At 35.6% G+C, this 22,284-nt stretch overlaps 1 protein-coding gene across 5 annotated transcripts in view; it reads right to left on the reverse strand.

Moving 5' to 3' along the window:
• Nucleotides 1-3,092: 3,092 nt before the first annotated feature.
• The window catches only part of GABPA (GA binding protein transcription factor subunit alpha), a 66,773-nt gene continuing 47,581 nt past the window's right edge, over nucleotides 3,093-22,284 (reverse strand). For all 5 annotated transcript variants that reach the window (XM_027875489.1, XM_027875492.1, XM_027875490.1 and 2 more), the window contains 5 exons: nucleotides 21,480-21,674; nucleotides 20,243-20,302; nucleotides 19,127-19,267; nucleotides 18,665-18,857; nucleotides 3,093-6,068 (listed from right to left, as the gene is read on the reverse strand). In XM_027875489.1, the coding sequence (XP_027731290.1) occupies nucleotides 5,840-6,068; nucleotides 18,665-18,857; nucleotides 19,127-19,267; nucleotides 20,243-20,302; nucleotides 21,480-21,674 (818 nt within the window). In that variant the 3' untranslated portion in view covers nucleotides 3,093-5,839. The remainder of the gene's footprint in view (nucleotides 6,069-18,664; nucleotides 18,858-19,126; nucleotides 19,268-20,242; nucleotides 20,303-21,479; nucleotides 21,675-22,284) is intronic.

The following is a 22,284-nucleotide window of genomic DNA, read 5'->3' on the forward strand; positions in this document are numbered from 1 at the left end:
AAAAAAATCCATACATCCAAATTTGTATGGAAAAGTCTTCAAAATTATCAATCATGAACCACTGAAATCTTTCGGGAGAGAAGTGGTTAGGGCTTTTTGGTAACAAATTAATGTACAATTCTGGCTTAAGTACCAGTTAATTGGTTTTTATTAAAGTACATGGTATCATATACTAGAGGCATAATTCCTTGAAAGTTTGTGTGTTTGTGTACATGTTTTTGTGTTGGGGGAGCAGAATGTGATATTGTGTGCTTGAAAGTATAAAGGCTAGAAATACTGCTCTTACACAGCATTTTGAGATAACTGAATTTGTATATATGTATAACATATAAACACATATTTGATGTGATTTTTTTATCTCCATATGTACATATTTGTAAAGAAATCTACAAATATTTGTGTATGTATATGTATGTGTGTTGTGTGTGTACACACACACAACACACACACACACATAGAGCATACAGAGAAAAAGAGAGAGAATGAAAAAAAACAAATTTAATGTCCTTTTTACCAGTCCCCATCTTTCTTGGTCTCTCTGCAGTATTTAATAATGATGATCACCTTGTCTTCCTCAATATTTTCTCCTCTCTTTATTTTCATGACACATTGCTGTCTCCTAGTTTTCTATTTTCTCCTGTCTCTTTTGCAGGCTCATCATCCATGTCTCAGCCTCATGTATTGGTGTATCCCAGGATTCAACAAATGCTGTGGGTTAATTATCATCCCTATGACTCCCCCCAAATGTAGACATCCTCCTCTCATCCCTCTCCTGAATTCCAGACCTACACCTACTTGGTATCTCTACTTGGCTTTCTCATAGGTATTTCAAATTCAATGTCTAAAACAGAAGTCACCATTCCTCCAAAATGCACTCCTCCCCCTAACTTTCCTATTTCTGTCAAAGTCACTAGTATTTTTCCAATATCCTCCACGTAGGTGCCAAAATGATATTCCTGAAGCTTAAGTTTGACCATGCCATTCCTTTCTGCTTAAACTCCAGTGACTGCTATAGTCTAGGATAAAAGATAAAATGCCTTTGATTGGTATCTAAAGCCCTTCACTAACTGGCACCACCCTATTTTTCTAGGTTTATTACTTCTCTTTACGTGCTCAATTTCCCAAAGTAACCTACTTACTGTTCTGTACACACAATCCCATGTCCAGGACTTTGCCCAGGTTGTCCCTGATGGCCCAAAATGCACTCTCCTCACTTCTACCTTAGAATCCTTATCTCCCTTGAAAGTTCAGCTTAAGTGCTAATCACATACACACACACACACACACACACACACACACACACACACACACACACAGTCTTTTCAGATTCCTCCAGCTACTAGTCCTTATGCTAACTTCCCTAATTCCTTTGTGTTTACTTATATCTGTTCTACTCTTGCTCCAAACAGAAGCTACTTGAGAACAGATCTGTTAAATATTTCTTTATATCCTCAGTAAATGGAAATGCTATCTACTCATATCTTTACACAATCTTTAGATGCCAATATTAACATTTCATTTCTTCTAACATGAGTTGAAATCTAAATTTACTCATTAATGCTAAAAATATTCCAAAGGGCTCTTTGTTTAAGCCAGACAAGCTTTACTATTGGTATAATCATGTTTAAACACATGCCCTATTTATAAATTAACCTACATTGTAGGTACAGTGAGGACAAAACCAGTACTTTTACACAATCAAGAAGCAAATTAAAAGTCTTAGATACAAATTGTGATGGATGAAAATACCTCAACACTTTCCTAATCTTACTACTGACAGCTAAACCAGCTTTGAAAAAGTGTGCTGGACAAAGAAATAAGAAGGTACTGGGAATTAGGAGACAGGGCTTATCAATTTAGCTTTACTACTGTGTGCAAAATCTTTTAACCTCTTCAGTTTTGCTCATCTGAGACAGAGTTGGACTAAATTGTCTCCAGAGTTAGCACTGTGTGAAAGTCAGTCATAATTAAAACAAGGCAACAATTCATAGGACAACTGTAGAGTTACAAAGGACCTTGGGGGTCAACTAGTCGAAGCCCATCACAGGTAAGGAAATGGAGTCCCAGAGAGGTTAAACTGAATTAAAAACTAGGTTCTACGACTCTAAATACAATCAAAGATTCTGTTGTACTACCTGTTTCATTTGGATAGAAAGTAAGCACATTTAAAGTCATTTCCTTTTCTCAATCAAAAAAATCAGAAACAAAAGTTGAAATGTGATCTAGTTCCAGTTAAGGGTATATAAAAAGCTTTACCAAAGTGTTCAACCAGGGATTCATCTGAATTTTAGTGCAATTCTAAGCATTTTGCTGATTCTAATTCTATACCAATTAACTTGAAGGCTTAAACTTAAGATTTAAAAACATTTTATTGTGTACCATTATCACCATTATATCTGAAGCAAGCATTGTCTAGGATTATTTAAAAAAACAAACCAAAAACCCAACAAAATACTAAAGTATAACCCTTTACATTCATAGAAAAAGAGTAGCCTTTTAATTTGGTTTTATAGAAAAAAACTATTTTTTCCACATTAGTTCTGAGACACTGATTCTATTTATTGTTTAACATAAGGTTTGAGGCTACTACATAGGGCAGACCAGATAGACTGCTAGAATTGGAGGGATGAAGACCTGGGTAAAAATTTTGCTTCTCAAGACTACTAGTAAGTCTATACGTAACTAATACATGCGACTGTGGGCAACTTATTTCATTTCTATGCTGCTTAGGTAATTTCCTAGAAATTGGCCAGTAAATCATAGGTTTTCTATCTGTTAGTGGAAGTAGTTCCTATACCAACGAAATTATGCTTTCTTGTATTGGTGTACGAGTTTCAAGTGCTAATTGTTGAGATATGATACAGGAATGTGATATTTTCAACCTCTTACTCACTTTTAGGAATATGAGACTACTACTGTATTTAGGAAAAAAAAACCCTCGAACATCAAAGACATTTATTGTTCAACAGTTTTATTCTTCTTATTTTATGATTTTGACATTTTATGCACAAATATTTTTATATCTGAGTAAAAATAGAAAAGAATTGTTTATTTAAAATTACTAAAAAAACACGAATACATAATTGTTACTATGACAGTATAAGTGTCTTTATTTAAAGAGTAAAAACATATTCAAAAAATCCTGCTTCCCTTTACAAAAGATGGGTAATTTTTTTTTCCTGGTAGCAACAGAACAGTATCACTGATGTCTTAATATCTGTATACCCTCCAGGTCTGATGACCTAGCTAATCAAAGATTTGCAAGTATGACAAATTTGAAAACAGTTTTGTGCTATTTGAAAGTTGCACTAGCCCTTTTTAAAGGGAAGGAGTGCATAAATCACAAATGTAGAAAAACAGCAGACCTTACCAAAAATAAATGAAACAAACTTTCAAAGAAAATTATACTTGTTCAATAATAGAGGGGTTTCAGATAATTGTGTAGTCAATAAATGCAAGTGTTAATCTGAATTACTTCTAATTTACTGATGATATACTTGGTTTGGTAAGAAACTGAATTTCAGTGTGGAGTTTAAACTACAGGAAACAACTCTCTTTAGGATAACCCACCTCTAATTTAACATGTAACACATGATTTTCCAGATCTTTGAAACAGTTACAGGCAAGTTAGCTACAGATGTAAACTGCTACATATGGAGGGACATTTGAAAACAAAACTGCCTAATAAGCCTTTAACTGAATATTCATTAGCTTCAAAAATATGTACTTTAGGACAAAGCTGTAGCAGCCCACATTAGCCTGAAATTTTCTTGGCTGATATTTCTGATATCATTGGTGGATAAGGCAAATAAGGTGGCTAACAATGGAGAGAAACAGATGAAATTCTATGGGGAAAATATGCTTCTGGGGAACACTGGGAAAAAAAAAAAAAAGACTGGATCACTGTGGTTCCTAGATGGACAAAAATAAAGTGGATTCAACCCTTCTCCCCAAGCCAACAAACACATGTATTTTAGTCAGAGATGGGATCCGATAGAGAAGTTTCTCCCTTTCCCCAGACAATTCTTTAGCAATTAAAAAATCATAAGTAATGTATTTTTTTCTGTGACAAAAGGGGGAGTATTACTGTCTTTGAACTTTTAGTGGTTAATTGAAGCTATGCTGTTACTTATAAATGCATACTACTCCTTTTATCTTTGAGAGAAAAGCCTTGTAACTATATAACTTAAATGACAAATGTTGGTATACCACTTGCATTAACAAACTAACACATAAAATAGAAATTAAAGAGTTTTACTGTTCTTAGACTTCAACTACATAAAGTATTGTAGGCATTAAAAAAGATATTAAGATATTAATTTTTTTAAAAAAGCTAGATTATTAGAGTAAGGCATTTCTTAACCTGTAGTGGAAACTATTAGGGAAGAAGATAGAGGGTGTAAAATATTTAAGATACTTCTTCCCTGTTTCCAGGATCAGCTGTTAAGAAAATGACCTTCCCTATGAATCTTGATCTCTTCTACCCAATTAACAGTCAATAACATTTACAGATCTTTCATTACTAAGTTACTGCCTTGGAAAGGGATAGGAGTAGGTTTGAGAATGATGTAGGGCATCAAGGGTCATGTCTGAGATGCCAACTCACTATCATGGACAGCTGAAGAGATATTTACCAGTTTCTCAGTTCTGAATTCAAGGAACGTTCTTAAAGAATAATGAGATATTTCTGTCCAGAGTTAATTTATGGTAGGAAAATGGTTATTTACATGGAGGAAAGGGTATGAGAATATTTTAAGATATTGAAAAGGAAGCATAAATGAAAGCCTATTTCCATTTTAAAAAATATTAGACTGTCCAAAAGTCTGGAAGCCAAATTCCCAGCTTTTCATAAGTATATGTGCAAGTAAAATATTATTTTCCTGTATGGTAAGGAACTACTGACTGATTTGAAGTCTTCATTTCATCCAGGTAAAAAAACATAATGAATATATAAGCTGCCCTGCGTAATATAACCAGCACCGTAGGGTAATAAAACACAAAACTATTTTCTGGTTGAGGTATACCTTTTCAGGCTTTTAAACTTCTGACAGGAAAAACAGATCATTAAGATTTCTGTTAATAGCTGGTCTATTAGAATTTACATCTCTCAAAATAATTTAAATTCTTGGTCTCATGTATGTATTTTATTCTATACATAATACAATGAATCCATATAATTGGCTTGACTTAAGCCAGATTTAAACCTGGATCTCTTTCTTCAGCATTGATCTTCTGCTAGTCACTTTCTTACTGTACTTTCCTTGCAAATACAAAAATTGCCATAATGACTTGATATAGCAAGTTTAGTAATTTATTCGACTTCTTTATAACATCTCTTATTTCAGTTGTTTGATTAGATGAAACTAACAGGCATACATGCACTAGTGGTGGAAATCCCATTCTGTAGTTTTAATTAAAGTAACATCTACGACAGCAGAGAGGGGAAACAGTCACATTTTCCAAAATTATTAAAGAATAACCTAGACTGTTTGCTGTAGATGCTTCATTTACTTTTCTTCTTTAGATGCTACTATGAATTTTTTTTTTAATTAATACTGACCAGATCCGGCTTTCCTGAAAGATATCCAACTACCAACCACAACGGGACAGCCTTCACACTGAAGACATAGTGTTAATCCCTTAACACATACATATGCATACACTGAAATATATGCTCAAAGTAAAAAGATCCAAATTCACAATAGTCTGAAATCTCTGTAAAAAAATCATGCATCAGATTGTACTGTCTACGAATAAAAGAAGCTTCAGATTCTGTAACAAAGAGCAATGCTTTTTTTAACTATTCAAAAAGGCCTCATGCTTCTATAAGGTCCTGGGCTCAATTATCTTTTTCTGTTTGCAGAGAAGCAGTAGCTAATGTAACTGCTGTGACTGGTTGTGCAATACCATGGAGCTGCATTTTTGCAAGTTTCTTTTGTTCACACTCAGTAACCAAACGGTTCAACTCTGCTGCACTGTATCCAATAAGAGTCTTCAAATCACAAACAAACTTGTACACAAACCTTTTGCCTTGTACTTTACAGATCATGTCTCCATCATAGTAATACCTTTAAAAAAAAAAACAAACCCACATTAGAATTATGCCAGTGATAAATAATACAGATACATTCTAATAAATTTACAAAACAGAATTCTGATAGATTATCACTAGTTACTTACCAAACCACCATAATTAATTTCTTAGAATTTTATTAGATGCTTAATAAATATCTGATGAATGAATGTGACAGAGAAATACTGAAAGCAACCATTAACATAAAAGTCAAAAATTGTGTTCTATTCAAATCTAGATATTCCTCAGTGCGAAGATGACCTTAGTGCTATGATAAAATATTGTCCAGTAAAAAAAAAAAAATCCAGATTAAAAAAATCATTAAATACCAAAAAGTAATCTAAATAAAGAGAGAATATTTCCTTGGAACTATCAAACTGCTTCCTCATTTTCTCTTTTGTAAAAAAACAAACAAAAGCCCAACAAAACACTTACTTGGAAAGGAACAGTCCCACTAACTCATTTATAATTATTTGGTATATACTAACATATGTTACCTGTTGTTCCCTTCATAAGAATGTAAGTTCTTTGAGAGTAGGGATTGTTTCATTTTTAAAATCTGTAACCCTGATATCTAGCATACTGTCTGGCATGTAGTGGATGCTTAATAAATGCTTGTAAATTGAGTAACTGATTCATATAAAGAGATTTCTGGTTTATCTGCCCCTTTCAACATTTAGGGGAGATAGGTAACAGAATGCTAGGCTTGGAGTCAGGAAGACCCGAGTTTGAATCTTGCCACAGATACTTGCTAGCCATGTGACCTGGGCAAGTCATTTAATCTTTTTCAGTCTTAGTTTTTTCATCTGTAAAATGAGAGTTGAACTCGATGGCATCTAAGGTCCCTTTCAGTCTGATGTTATTGTCTTATATATCTTGTCCTCCTCACTCCTAAAAGTATCAATTCCTTCCAGAGATAGACAGGATAAAAGTATTGCCCAAGGTAGAAACTTTGCTGTGTTCCTGATTAAATAGCTCATTATTACCCCCTTCCTCCTCATGATCATTTCCCTCCTTTTTGCTCTGAAATATCCTCTTTAGGTGCATGCCTTCCCATACTTTTGTGTGTCAGGTGCTCCTGGTAGCTATAATTCCCCTTTTCGTAAGGCACGATGCTGTCCATGGACTTTTAATCCTCTCTCAAAGGTAGTGGTCTCTTTGAGCACCAAATCCCTATAGATCAGTGGTTTGGGTTCACAACAATGATCTAAAGGATATGTGCTAAAATTTTTTAATGATATCTTATGCAATAAATATTATAAATATATTTCCCCCCTGTGACAAGCACATGGATATTTGAAACACCCTAGGACTTTTTCTGCAGCAATTTGAAACCATCATGTCATGTGGACAATGATTCTGGAGTTCATACAGCAATTATATCAAATGATATAATTTCATTATATCATTTGTCACTTCTGACAAAGCTCAATGTATTCTTGCAGTTTCTCAATCCATTGTCAAATTGTTTCCAAATTGTTATAAGGATTCAACATTTGATTACAAACCCATGCCCAACAGATGGTCAAATGCATGTGCATACCCTCATTTGCATTCTGTACATTCCACCACAGTAGCTCCCTTGTTCCACTTCTGTTACCCTATAGTAATACCTCACCAGCTGTATAATCACTTAATCAAGATGTTAGGAACATTAGCATTCTTGTAGCATGCACATTATAAGCCATCACTAAAGTTCTGCAGAAACAAACTCTGTATCATCTCTCACTGCAATATTAAGGCTGTTTTCCAATTTATACTTATCCTCCAATTACGTTACTATTCTTTGATCTAGGGAATTTTCAAATGAACTGGTTGGCAACACTGTTGGACAGTTGTTCACTAAGTTCCCTCAGAAGGTAGCCAGTGCCAATAACAGAAGATAAGTCATGTCTAATGAGATTATTTCCTTGCAAGGGTTAGTTTATAAATGAATTTTTTAAAAAATGAAGGAATATATGTAAATAAACTTTGAGTACATTTAACATTTAATATAGTGCTTGTCATTAGCCAGTAGAAAAGTAAATATTTTGCATTTTAACTAGCTATTTTTTGATTGGTTAGGAAGCTAAAAATAAAAAATGAATTTCCATCTCTCAGCACAAAAGTTTGTGAAATCCTCCTACTAATTCTACCATGTATCTGTGTGAACAAGCAGTTTCACTTTATTATTATTTTGAATAAAAAAACAGAAATAAACTAGATAGAGAAGATTTAAAACTTGTTTTTCTGGTGGTGAGCCAAATAATGCAAACCTATGTTCAATGAAAATGTCCAACATTGAAATTAAGTTTATATAAGATTATTAGGTTAAACATTTTTCAATGTAACTTATTAGAACTTATTTTTATTAAATGTTATTTATATTTTAAAAAATTTGTAAAATAAAGTAATGTAATGAAGTTCTGTAGATAGTAATAAGCATATGAGGTCTTGCTGGATTATTTCTTTTCATTCTTACAGTATGTCTGATAAAATTATAATTATATTAAAATTCACTTTATATTTATAATTTTCATAATTGTAGGTCGAATAAAAAGATTTGATAATTATAACTGAATTATGTAAAACTTAATTTGGAGCTTTTGGGGGCAAAAGTTTTCATTGTAGTTATTTTAAGTGCTTAATGCATAAATCTAAAATAATATTTTGAATAGCATATGAAATTACCCTAGGAGTTTCCAACAGGTTTTCATTGAGAGGGGCTCAAGGAACAAAAATATTTGGGAACTATTGCTTTAGATTCCTAAGATCCTCATGTCTCATTATAGAATATTTCTCTCTTCCCATGAAAGTATTATTTAATGGGACCCTCTGCTGCTGGTCAATCAAGATCTCCCAACTTCTTTACCTTATTTCAATATCTCTCTGTCACCTCACTGCTTTTCCTTTTCTTCCTAAGAGATTAAAAGAGTTATTTTCTCTTCATTGCTTACCATTGACTTGATAAGGATATATCATACATTCCCACCAATTCTCTTCCTCACCCTTCTCCCACTTTATGTACCTTCCCACTGTTCAGTTTAATCCCATAAAAAACAAGATTCTGCCGCAGGTCAGTTAGTCAATCAACTAGCATTTATTAAGCAACTGCTATGTGCCAGAAACTGGGTTAAAGGCTGGAGATATAAAAAAATGCAAAAGATAGTTCCTGCTCTCAAGAAGCTCACAGTTTAATATGTATGAATAAGATAGACACAATATAAACTGGAGGCAATTTCAGGCAGACAGCACTAAGATTAAGGAAGCCTGGGAAAGGCTTTTTGTAGAAGCTGAATCTTTAGCTGAGATCTGAAGAAAGCCATGTAAGCTGGAAGGGAGAGCTGTGGAAGATGGTTCCAGGCATGGGGACAGGCCATGAAAACGGAACTGGGAGATGGACTGTTGTGTGTAAGGAACATAAAGGAGGCCAAAATAAACTTGCACTTCTGTCACTCTGAACCTGCAGAGTTTTCTAGCTGCCTAACAGTGGTGGAGTGATCAGACTTTGCTCCAGATCACACAGCTATGTGAACACTGAAAATCTGCAGGTTTTTAGCGTGCGTTGTCACTGAGATTTTGATATAACATAATACTCAAAACCTCAAGAAAGCAGCAGAACCACTCAAGAGGACAAAAGCTCAAGTCAGATATTCTTCCCAGAATACATACAGATTTTTAGGTCCAACACAAAGTTCAAAGTCAGGAAGCAAGGTGGAAGAATGAGCAAACAAAAAAGATTCCTCCCATAAAGCGCTATTAATGATGTCAGAGATGTTCAAGACACAAACACAAAGAAGAGAATGATTCCAAAACCCCTACAAGCAAAGACTCAAAGAAAAATATACTCCACAAATCCAATGGGAATTCTTGGAGGAGTTAAAAAAAAAAAGAGCTAAAAAATTACTTTAAAAACCAAATGAGGGGCAGCTAGGTAGAGTAGTGGAAAGAGCACCAGCCCTGGAATCAGGAGGACCTGAGTTCAAATCCGGCCTCAGACCAAACACTTGACACTTAGTAGCCGTGTGATCCTGGGCAAGTCATTTAACCCCAATTGCCTAAAAAAACCAAAACAAACCAAAACAAACCAAAACAAACAAAACAAAACAACAACAACAACAAAAAAACGAGAACACTAAAGGGAGAAGAACTAAGTGCTACGGGGAAAAGAGAATTGAAAAGGGAATTAACAGGATGGCCCAAAAAGTATAAAACCTTGCCCAAGCAACAAAGTCCCTAAAAAATTAAAATGGACAACCAAGTGAAGTTTTCTCATAGCAAAAACAGCTGAACTGAAAAAGATTGAGGAGAAATAATTTAAGAATCACTGGACTATCTAAACACTATGTTCAAAAAAAAGGAGTCTAGACATATTTAAGAAATCATAAAACTACCTTGATCTCTAAGAACCAGAAGACAAAACAGAAATAGAAAGCATACACTGGTTACCTCCAGAGAGAAATCCAAAATGAAAACTCACAGGAACATTACAGGCAAAATCCAGAACTTCTAGGTCAAAGAAAAAATACTGCAAGTAGACAGAAAGAAAGAATTCAAGTTCCGAGGAGCCACAGTCAAGATCATATAATACTCAGCAGCTACCACTATAAAGGAACAGAGAACTTGGAATGTGATATTACAGAAGGTAAAGGATGTAGACTTACAACCAAGAACAACTTACCCAGCTAAACTTGGTATAATTCTACAAGGGAAAAAACAAACTTTTAACAAAGTAAAGGTTTTCCAAGCATTCCTGATGAAAAGACCAAATGTGCATACAGACACTAAAGTATATACACAGATGCCAAGAAAAACATAAAAGGATAAACATGAATAAATAATCATAAGGGATTAAATAAGAATAAACAGCTTATATTACGGAGAGATGATATATCTGTGTCCCCTGATAACCCTATCATCATGAGGGGTCATAGAGGGAGTCTAATTAGGCAGAAGGCTTCGGAATGGTTCTGTTATGGGAAAAAGAAAGAATGTACTGTGGGGGTGGGGACAGGGAGGAGAAGAAGGGTAGGGAAAATTATCTCACTTGATTGGGGTGTGCAAGTGGCAGTACAGACAAAAACAAAAACACTTAAACTTTACTCTCAAGTAAAGAGGTCAAAGAAGGGAAAAATACACATACATACAGAGTAGGGTACAGAAACACATTTCATTCAACAGGGAAACGAGGGAAAGGGGAAAAATGAGAGGGAAAATAAGGATGGTACATTAAAGTAGGGATAAGTACTTAAGCAAAACAAACTAAGGATGTACAAAAATATTTATAGTAGTTGGAAACCCCTGTTGCAAACCCCGGTGGGTTTGAATTGGACAAAATTCCACACCACAAAACTTGATGGTGGAGAACTGGAAACTGAGAAGGTACTCATTAATTATGGACTGTATAAACAAATTAAAGTACTGAATGTGATGGAACACTATTGTGTTATAAGAAATGATGGAAGGGGTAGCTAGGTAGCTCAGTGGATAGAACATTGGCCCTGCAGTCAAGAGGACCTGAGTTCAAATCCGGCCTCAGACACTTGACACTAGCTGAGTGACTCTGGGTAAGTCACTTAACCCCAATTGCCTAGTGCCCCCCCCAAAAAATCAAAATTTAAAAAAAAAATGAGAAAGGGATGTTTTCAGAGAAATCCAGAAAGACTCATAGAAAATGATGTAGAGTGAAGTGAGTAGAACCAGGAGGGCGATTTATGCAATAACAACAACATTAACATCAACTTTGACAGTCTTAGAACTCTGATCAATAAATGATCAACCAAGATTCTATCTCCTAATAGAGGAATGTTGGACTAAGAAATTTTTTTGCAGGTTAAGAAATTTTTTTGGACACGGTCAATGTGAATATTTGCTTGACCATACATATTTGTAACAGAGGTTCTGTTTTACTTTCTTTCTAAATTGGGGAGAGGTAGGAGGGAGAGAAGGCAGACTGTTGTTAATCGAAAAAGAATTAATATTAGTCCTCTTTCTAGTTCCTTATTAACTAATGGCCCAAACTGCAAATATATTTCTGAAATATAGAACCACTTTATAGAAAAAGTAGAAAACAGAAACCTAGAGGCGAAAAAGAACTTGGAAGTTACCAAGTCACTTTTCCTCCTTTTTTTTAACTCCCCCAATTAGGAAGAACTGACATAGGCAAAGTGATATGTCCAAGATCACAAAGCAAGTCAGAGGCATGATAAGAATAAATCACATAATACAAATCACAAGCCCAGAAACAGTTTTTCTTAGAAATGCTTTAGGAGAGGGAACAAAAAAGTGTCTTTAGGTAAGTGGGAACAAGACATTAACTTGGAGGAGAATCCCCAATTGGACCACATTTCCTGTGAGGCAGTTAGAGCCACAAGGTATTTGCTCTCCAGCGTGGCACTCTTTTTCTACAGATGTAAAGTATTACTTTACACAATGTTGTCTGAACTGTTTTTTTATAAGATTTGAATTATCAGCAAGAACCTTGTCCTCTTCTCCCTTCCCCTCTCCCATGTTCCTATTCTTTCCTTCCCATAAGTGGCAATTTCTAATCTTTCTTGTGGAAAAGATAAAAACAGAGAAATATCAGCTAGATGATGGATGGTTTCAGAACTGGTTGAATCAATGGTCAGACTTATAAAGTAACTGTTAATGGTTCAATGTTGATGAATAAATCTTTAGTGGAGTGCCCCAGAGATTATCTGTGCTTGGTCTCTGCTCTTTAAAATTTTTTATCAAAGACCTGGATAAACTCACAGATGGCATGTTTGCAAGTTTGAAGATGACTCAAAGTTAGAAAGAATATGTAACATAGTGGATAACAACTGAGATCGAAAATGATCTTCACTGGCTCTAGCACTGGGGTGAATTTAACAAGATGAAATTTAAGAAGGAAAAAGGTAAAGTCTTGTACTTAAGTTCAAAAAATTGCTTAAGAAAGAGGAATAAAAAGTATATTTCCCTTCCTATCACCAATTCCTCCAAACAGATCTGGAAAATACACTAGACTGAATCCTGATGTAGAAATCCAAAAAGTCACAGCGAGTCATTATCCCAGACCAAACCAACATAGGGATATAATCAGAGGTCTCTGGACACTGAGGTCAGGATCTAGCCAGGACCATGCAGCAGCACAGAACACTCTTCAGAGGTGGGGAACCTGCAGCTTCAAGGCCTCATGTGGCCCTCTAGGTCCTCAAGTGCAGCTCTTTGACTGAATCCAAACTTCACAGAACAACTCCCCTTAATAAAAAGATTTGTTCGGTAAAACTTGGACTCACTCAAAAGGCTACACCCAAGGACCTACAAGGCCACACGTGGCCTTGAGGCGACAGGATCTCCACCCCTGCTCTAGCATGTAGAGGCTGTGCCTAGTGGCAAGACAAAGTCCTAGATCCAAACCAGGCTGAGACCTTGTACAGAATACAGGAACAGGTATCAACTAGCAGAGTGGTTACCCAGTTTTGGGTCACAGATACAGGGCAACTGAAGAGGAGACCCATGCCTATTAGTGGAAGTTCAGAAAAAGGAGCAGTTGAGGGCCCTGGAAGATATACCAAGCAAGAAGAAAGTTCATAACCAAGCACCAGCTGTGTGGCTCAGACCTCAAGAGCAGAAGTGGATTTTAGCTCTACTTCCAGCCTAATATGAATTTTGCTGAGGTATAACCAGAGCAGGAATCCTAGACCAATAGAGAGCCTGATACTGGCTGAGTGAGGAGCACTTTACTGTTTCTCGGACCTAAATCCAGATCAGAAACTTGCAGCTCAGACCAGAGGGAGGCGATTAGGCTTTCCCTGGATCAGACCATTTTGGAAGCACTGAAAGTTTGCAGGTCACCAGTCTGTGTCCATGAGATTCTGGAAAAACACAACCTTTAATTTCTCCCAAGCAAGCAGCAATAGGACCAATACCAATGTTCTCTCCAGAAGTGAGAAGAACCTAGCCCCTAGCACACAGTACAAAATCAGAAGGTGGGGGGCAGCTAGGTGTCGCAGTGGATTCAAGAGGACCTGAATTCAAATCTGGCCTCAGACACATAACACTTACTAGCTGTGTGATCTTGGGCAAGTCACTTAACCCTATTGGCTAGCCAAAAAAACAAAAAACAAACAAACAAAAAAAGAATCAGAAGGTGGGCTGAAAAAATTTATAAACAAACAAAAAAAAAGAATCCTACCATAAAAAGCAACTAGGGATGCTCAAAACACAAAGTCAGAAGAGAAAGACTCCAAAAAATCTATAAGCAATGCCTCAAAGAAAAACGTGGCCTGGGCACAAATTCAACCAGAATTACTAAAAGAGATAAAGCAACCGTTAAAAAATGTTTTTTTTTATAAATGAATTGAGAGCACCAGAGGAAAACACAGGGCAAAAACGGAGCTATGGATAGAAAGGTTTGGAAAGGGAATTAACAGTTTGGCATAAAAGCTACAAAAGTTTGCCAAAGCAACAAACTTCCTGAAAATTAGAATAGAACTAATAGAAGTTAATGATTCAATGAGACAATAAGAAATATTAAAACAAAGTCAGAAGACTGAAAAAAGAGAAAAAAAGATAAGGTATCTCATAGCAAAACAACTGACCTGGAAAACAGATTGAGGAGAGATAAATTAAGAATCATTGGATTACTTGAAAGCCATAACAAAAAAAAAAGTATAAACATTACACTTCAAGATATCATAAAAGAAAACTGCCTAGAACTCTGAGAAACAAAGAGCAAAATAGAAATAGAAAGAATACACTGGTCACTTCCTGAAAGAAACTTCAAAATGAAAACTCACAGAACATTATAGCCAAAAAAATCCAGAGCTGCCAGGTCAAAGAAAAAAATATCTGCAAGCATTTAAGAAGAAACTACTGAGGAGCCAGTCAGGATTATACATAACTTAGCAGCCACCACTATAAAGGAATACAGAACTGAATATGATATTCTGAAAGGCAAAGGATATAGGGTTAAAATCAAGAAAAATTCATCCACAGAAACTAGTAGAATCCTACAGAAAAAAAAATGGACCTTTAATAAAATAGAGGACTTCCACACATTGTTGATGAAAAGACCAAAACTATATAAAAACTCTGAAGTTAAAACACAGGAGTTCAGAAAATCAGAAAAAGGTAAACAGAAATAAACAATGATAAAGGAGTAAGCAAAGATGGTTTACATTGTAATATGGAGAGATGATATATGTGTCTCCTCTGAATCCTACCATTATCAGGGACCATAAGAGGGAGTCTAAACAGATGGTTGTGGAGTGGTTATATTACATTTTGATCTTAAGAGAAGAATGGAAAGGGAGGGGAAGGAAAATCGAGGTTACGGAAAATTCTCTCACAATCAGATGTGCAAGAAAGATCTATACAGATAAGGACTGGGGGGTGGGGGTGGGGCAGGACTTGACACCCGAACCGCTCAAAGGAGCTAAAACAAACACACACACACACAGTTGGTACAGAAATACATTTCACTCAACAGGGAGAGGGAGGATAGGGAATTAGAAAATTGAAAGATTAAGGGAGGGATTAGTCCTAAGCAAAACAATCTCTTAAAGTTGTACAAAAATATTTATAGCTTTTTGAGGTGGCAAAGAATGGGAGTTTGACGGGGAGTGGCTATCAACTGGGGAATAGCTGAACAAGTGTGGTATAAAAGGCAATGAATATTATTGTACTATAAGAAATGATGAAGGTAGCTTCACAGAAAACTAGGAAGACTTGCATGAAATCATACAGAATGAAGTGAGAAGAAGCATAATAATTTATACCAAGACAATAATATGGTAAAGACAAACAATGTTGAAAAAATTAGGGATGCTAATCAGCCCAATGACCAAGTATAACAATGAAACATGCCAACCACCTCCTGACACAGGTGAAAGATACAAAGTGAAGAATGAGTCATGTGTGTACATGAGTGTATGAGTATACACACACACACACACACACACACACACACACACACACACACATACACACACATAGACACACAGACATTCTTTTAATCATGGCCAATGTGGAAATCTGCTTTGCTTGACTATATACGTTAGTAATCAGGGTTTTGGTTTTCTTTCATTCTCAATTGGGGAGGGAGGAAATAAGAGGCAGAAAGGGTAGATTTTTGCTGATTGAAAAAATATAATTTTTTTGAAAAACTTGACCAGAAGGAGAGAAATATAGTTAGTAGTTTGTCTGAAAAAGGTCCAGGGGTTTTAATGAATTGCAAAACTCAATGAGTTAGCAGTGAGAGCTAATGCTTTCTTTTTTGCTTTAAGAGTTATATTTTCCAAGAAAACAAAAGTGATAATGACTGTGTCCTAGTCAAAATAGTTTAGGAAAGATAGTGATAAACTAGAGAGCAATGTACTCTTTAGGTTTTCATGACATTTTTCTCCTGGTACTTCTATTTTTTCTATCTCTTCAACTGCTCCATCTCAGTGTTCTCTGACAGATCTTTATCCAGGTCATAACCAATGACCAAGGGTATCCTCAAGGCTCTGTCCTGGGCCCTCTTCTCTTTTCCTTTTATATTATTTCACTTGATGATCTTATCAACTCCCATGGTTTCAATTATCATCTCTATGCAAATGATTCTCAGATACATTTACCTAGCCCTAGCTTACCTCTCTCCTGACCTCCAATGTCACAACTCAAATTGCTTATAAGACATCTAGAACTGAATTATCTCTTAGGCATTTTAAACTCAACATGTCCAAAACTGAATTTACTATCTTTTTTCTAAAACCCTCCCCTCTTTCTAAATTCCCTATTACTGCGGAGGGTACCACCATCCTCCCAGTCACATAAGCTCATAACCCAGGTGTTGCCTTTGACTTCTCACTCTCTTTCAACCACCTTCCATTCTCCCTCCTTCCTCTCCCCATATCCAATCTGCTGCCAAGTTAGTTATTCCTACCTTCCCAACATCTTTCATATGTGTCCCATCCCCCCTCTTCTGACAGTCAACACCCAAGTACAAACCCTTATCACAGGTCCTGAACTATTGCAACAGCCTTCTGGCTTGTCTCTCTGCCTCAAGTCTCTCCCCATTCCAGTGCATTCTTCACACAGCTTTCAGGTTAGTTTTACCAAAGAGCAAGTTGGACCCTATCATTCCCCTCCCCCATCAATCAACTCCAGTGGCTCTCCATTACATTCAAAATCAAATATAGGATCTTCTGTTTGGCTTTTAAAGCTTTCCATTATCTTTCCTATCTTTCCAGTATTTTCACTCCTTTTATCTACCACACTGCCTCCCCACAACTCTCCAGTACCACTGGTCTCCTTGCTGCTGCTCACACAGAACATGCCAGCTCTTGACTCCTGGCATTTTCACTGGCTGTTCCTCATGCCTGGAATGATCTCCCTTCTCATTTCTACTCCTAACTTTCAAGCCTCAGCTCAAATCCCACATCTTGCAAGGAGTCTTTGCTAATGCCCCTTAATGCTAGGTGCCTTCCCTCTGTTGATTATTTTCAATTTGACAGGCATTTACCTTGTTTGCACATGGTTGTTTGTATGATGTCTCCCTCACTACACTGTCAGCTCCTTGAAAGCAGGGAATTTCTCTTATTATTCTTTATATCCCCAATATTTAGCACAGTCTCTGGCAAAGAAGAGGCTCTTAATAAATGCTTGCTGACTGACTGAACCAAGAATAGTGAAGGGTCTTTGAAGCCACTGTATACAAGGACTGATCGAAGAAACTGGGGATATTTAGCTTAGTAAAAAGATGATTCAAAGGTTGGGGGAAGAGACAGGGATAATATGGTTTCAAGTATCTGAAAGGCTATTATGGGAAACAATGATTAAATTTGCTCTGCCCTAACAGGGCTTTAGAAAATTTAATGGAAAAATTAAATTTGATATCAGGGGAAAAACTTCCTAACAATTAAAGTTATCCCATGCTTGAGGAGGTAGCATTGTCCTTAGGGGTCTTCAAGCAGAGTCTAGATGGCATCTTGTTGAGAACATTGTAGTGCTAATTCTTTTATCTCTATGGATTAGAGTAGGCGGCCACCCAGGTATCTTTAAACTCTAAAATTCCAGGTTTACATCAGGTTTTATTTTTCCTTCCACTGACATAAATGATCTACATACTCTAGTCAACTATGCAAACAAGAAAATCTTTGCTCATTATCACAGTTACTAAACAAAAAAACTAGCTTTGGTTTGTTGGCATCCCCAAAAGATTATGTCTTTAAAAGTTTTGGTTTCATTTACAATAATAAGAGTCATAAAAACAATTACAATAAAAAGCTGGGTAAAATTTGATTTCCTAAAATTATAGCAGATTTAGAAAGGATAACAACAAACCAAGGAAATAGTTCTATGGACATCAAAAATAGTGATTTTAAATATAATTTTAAAAATCAGTTTGTATGAAAATATTGGTTTTAGTTTTTATTGATATTAAACTCTATTAATAAAATAGAAATAATAGAAAAGGGCAAAAATAGGATTTTAAAGAAACCATACAAAAATTTTTTAACATTTCTTTTACATAACTATTTTTATGTCTACACAATCCCTAATTTCTACAATATAATAATGGTGAAAAGCAAATCTGAACAACAGCCATTTTGTAAAAATGTTCTAAAAATTTAGTAAATTATTTACCTTAAAGCCCGACTAAGCTTCTCATAGTTCATAGTAGGCTTATTTTTACGCTGTCCCCATTTTTGTGCCACCAGTTCAGGCTGATTTAGCTTAAACTCTCCTTCATCTCCAACCCAGGAAATGCAGTCTCGAGCATCTTTGTCAGTAAGAAGTTCCAATAAAAACTGCCATAGTTGAATCTGTCCATTATTTCCTATTCAGACAGAATTAGAAGCCACAACTATCATTCTTATACATGGAACAAAGAGGAAATAAGTAATATATTTCTTTGGTTTACAATCCACTAACAAGAGCAATACAAATACTTGGTCACTACTGGAATCTCACTTGAGGGGAAATTCCACTTTCACTCTATTGTTCATCTGTAATGAAAATTCCCAGGTATAATTCTAACATACATATGTAATCTGGACAACACATTAGGAATGTAAATACTTGATAATAAAGAAGGTAGGAAAATACCAGTTCTGTTTCCAGGTGAACTTCTATCCTCTCCAGAAATTCGTGGGGCTCTCTGTACTTTAGCAGTCTTTGTGCTACTGTTTATAACTTTAATGGTGGTTGGTGTGGTGGGCTGTACTGATGCTGGTATAATCTGAACAGCTGAAACATAAGACCATAGAAAAAAACAATTATAATTTCCTAATAAAAGATATGTGCAATATTCTGGGAACACATACATACACATTTATCTTAATTCCTTTCCTTTAATGTAGTTTTCGGAAAAGACTTACAATTTCGTGACAGTCACAAAATAACTTGACAAGAAAAAGATCCAAAGTTTTTAGCATACTGATAAATAAAATATTTTATATAAATAACTTGGCAAATACTTGATCCTCTCTCTGAAAAATAAGTCACAATGATATATATGGGACTGAAATTGACACTAGAAGTGTCAAATTCTCACCTGCAAAACCAATCAGATTAAATTATAATTGGAAAATGTTTAACAATAAAAATAAAAAAAATAATACAAGATAGATTATATTAATTTGTGGTTTTCTAAGTTAATATGCAGGCCACAGGAATCCCTTTCTATTTGAGTTTGACATTCTTTATCTAATATGAGAGGTAGTGTGATGTAATGGTTGAACATTTGGTCTTGGAGTCAGAATATGACCCCGAGAAATCCCTCAACTTTTGAGCTCCCCAGGCAACTCTTTAAGGTTATAAATTTCAGAGAAAGTGCTGATCTGTCTTGGTAGAGGAAGTTCCTATACCAATGAAATCACAGGTTTGGTTAAAAAAACAACAACAATACTACATTATGGCTTATTACACTATAACTATACAATCATATATTCTGTACTTTTTATATTGCCCAAGTATAGGAAAATTCTGTTGATCAACTATTCTAATTAGTTATATTCATTATAACAAATGAAAAAATGATTTAAAGAAATATTAAATTTAGATACGGACTAGCAAGTAACAGACCAAATGAAAAACAAGGCTTAAAATACAGCAAATGATATTAACAAAGTTGATTCAAAAAGGTCTGCAATTTGCTTTTAAGAAATAAAATGATTTTTCTTCTAAGTGAGGAAGCGATAAACTATAGATCTACATACTCACGTTGATCAATAGTAACTGTTGCTATTTCACCCATGTGTTGCTCTTGGCTAGCCAATACATCTGAAGAATAAAGAAAAAAAATTAATCATCATTTAATTTTGTTAAATGTAAACCCCAACTGACCAAGTAAATCTGAAGCCAAATTTGTTTTTTTTAAAAATGAAGAAAACATGATTAAAAAATTTAATGATGATTTTGGCTTACATTACAAGCAAGGGTAATTGATATTTTTATTTGTTTGTGAAGAATAAATTATAACTGGCAATGGAATAAAATCTCCACTACTATTACACAAACATAATTTTAACAAGCAGAAGTTAACTTTGAGAATTATGGTTCTCTGAATGTATACAATTATGTTAAACTATAGTATGACCAAGTATAAGACGCAGGAGTTGTTCAATATCAATCAACAATGTGATATACAGCAGTGAAAAAGCTCATGTGACCTTAGTTTGCATTAAATGATAATGTTCAGGACTAAGAAACTGATAATCCTACTATGTTGTTCTCTACTCAGATGATTTTTGCCCTTTTTGGTACCTCTATCTCTTAGATCAGTAAGTACCTGGTACTTAGTAAATACTTGTTGACTGACACTGAGAAGCTGGAGAACACTCTGAGGAGGGTAACCAGGATGGTGAAAGGCCTTGAGGTCATACCACATGAGGCTTGGTTGAAGGAATTGGTAATGTTTGGCACAGAGAAGACTTAGGGGATATATAATAGTAGCCTTCAAATCTTTTAAGGGCTGCCTTGGAAAAGAAGGATTATATTTTTTCTCCTTATCCTCAGAGGGCAGAACTAGGAAAAAGGGTAGAAGATGCCAAAAGGCAAATTTAAGTTTGATGTAAAGAATATTTTTTGACAATTAGAACTAATTTAGAAAGGAATGGGTTTCCCTGGGAGGTAGTGGGGTCTCCTTCACTGGAGATTTTCAAACAAAAGCTACTTTGTTGTAGAGAAGAATACTATTAAGCCAAATGGATTGGGTTACATGGTTTCCAAGGACCTTTCCAACTCTAAAATTCTGCAAAATATCACATACACACACAAGAAAATCTTGAAAGTTTGAAATGGCACTTGAGATGAAAATAAAAATAGAAATAAATATTAAATATAATATATAATATTATATAAAATATATTTATATGTAAATATAATAAAATAAAAATTCTTAAAAGTTATAAAAAACTGAAGTTAACAAATTACACAATATATGATAGATTTAACACACATTTTCGAAGGAGCTCCAGATGACTCCACAGAATTTCTCCTCGTGGGACCCTCTGGAAAAAATCTTCTTGGTTGAGACTACATAATTCTCTTCCTGAAATGCTTAGTGTAGGTAGGTCTATATCAGTCATACTGAATTCCTTCATTACCCAAACCACCCAATGGAGGACTTGGTCTGTTGACCACTGTATGGGATCTAAAAACAAGGTAAGAAATCTCCATTAGTTAAAGCCTGTTTTGCTATACCACCACATTAGACAGCACATGTTATTTCTTAAGAGTTAAAACTTATCAACATGAAAAATAACCAGTAATAAAGTCAACAAAGATTTAAAAAAAAAACCCAGGACTGTCTTCAGCTCTCTCCCAAAGCCGTCTAAATAACTAAAACAACGGCTCTAAACAAATTCTTAAGCAGCAGAACCCACAAAAAGACAGAGTGAAACAAATTTCCAGCCAAAGACAGCCTGGATGGTTGACTGGAAAGGTGTATCGCGCCGGGTGGGGAGAGGAGCGCAGTTCGGTGTGGACGTGCAGGCCGCAGTGACCCTGGAGCAGGCCTCAGAGGACTGAATCTCGGGCAGCTGTGGCAGTTTCCAGACTTCTCAACCCATGAATGCCAAAGACAACTTAGAAGGTCAGCAGGAAAAGTCTGTGACCGCGGTGCGAGAGGAGCTAGGTCTCAGCTGCAAGTCTGGAGCACGGTCCGGGGACGCGGCTTTTTCCTGAGCTTACGGCCCACAGACTGAGGGGGAATCGAGTGGCTGATCAGAGGGGGATTGCAGGGATCTCTTTGCCAGTGCTGA

This window comes from Vombatus ursinus, unplaced genomic scaffold (assembly GCF_900497805.2).
Source record: "Vombatus ursinus unplaced genomic scaffold, bare-nosed wombat genome assembly UNPS02014809.1, whole genome shotgun sequence".
NCBI lineage: Eukaryota > Metazoa > Chordata > Mammalia > Diprotodontia > Vombatidae > Vombatus > Vombatus ursinus.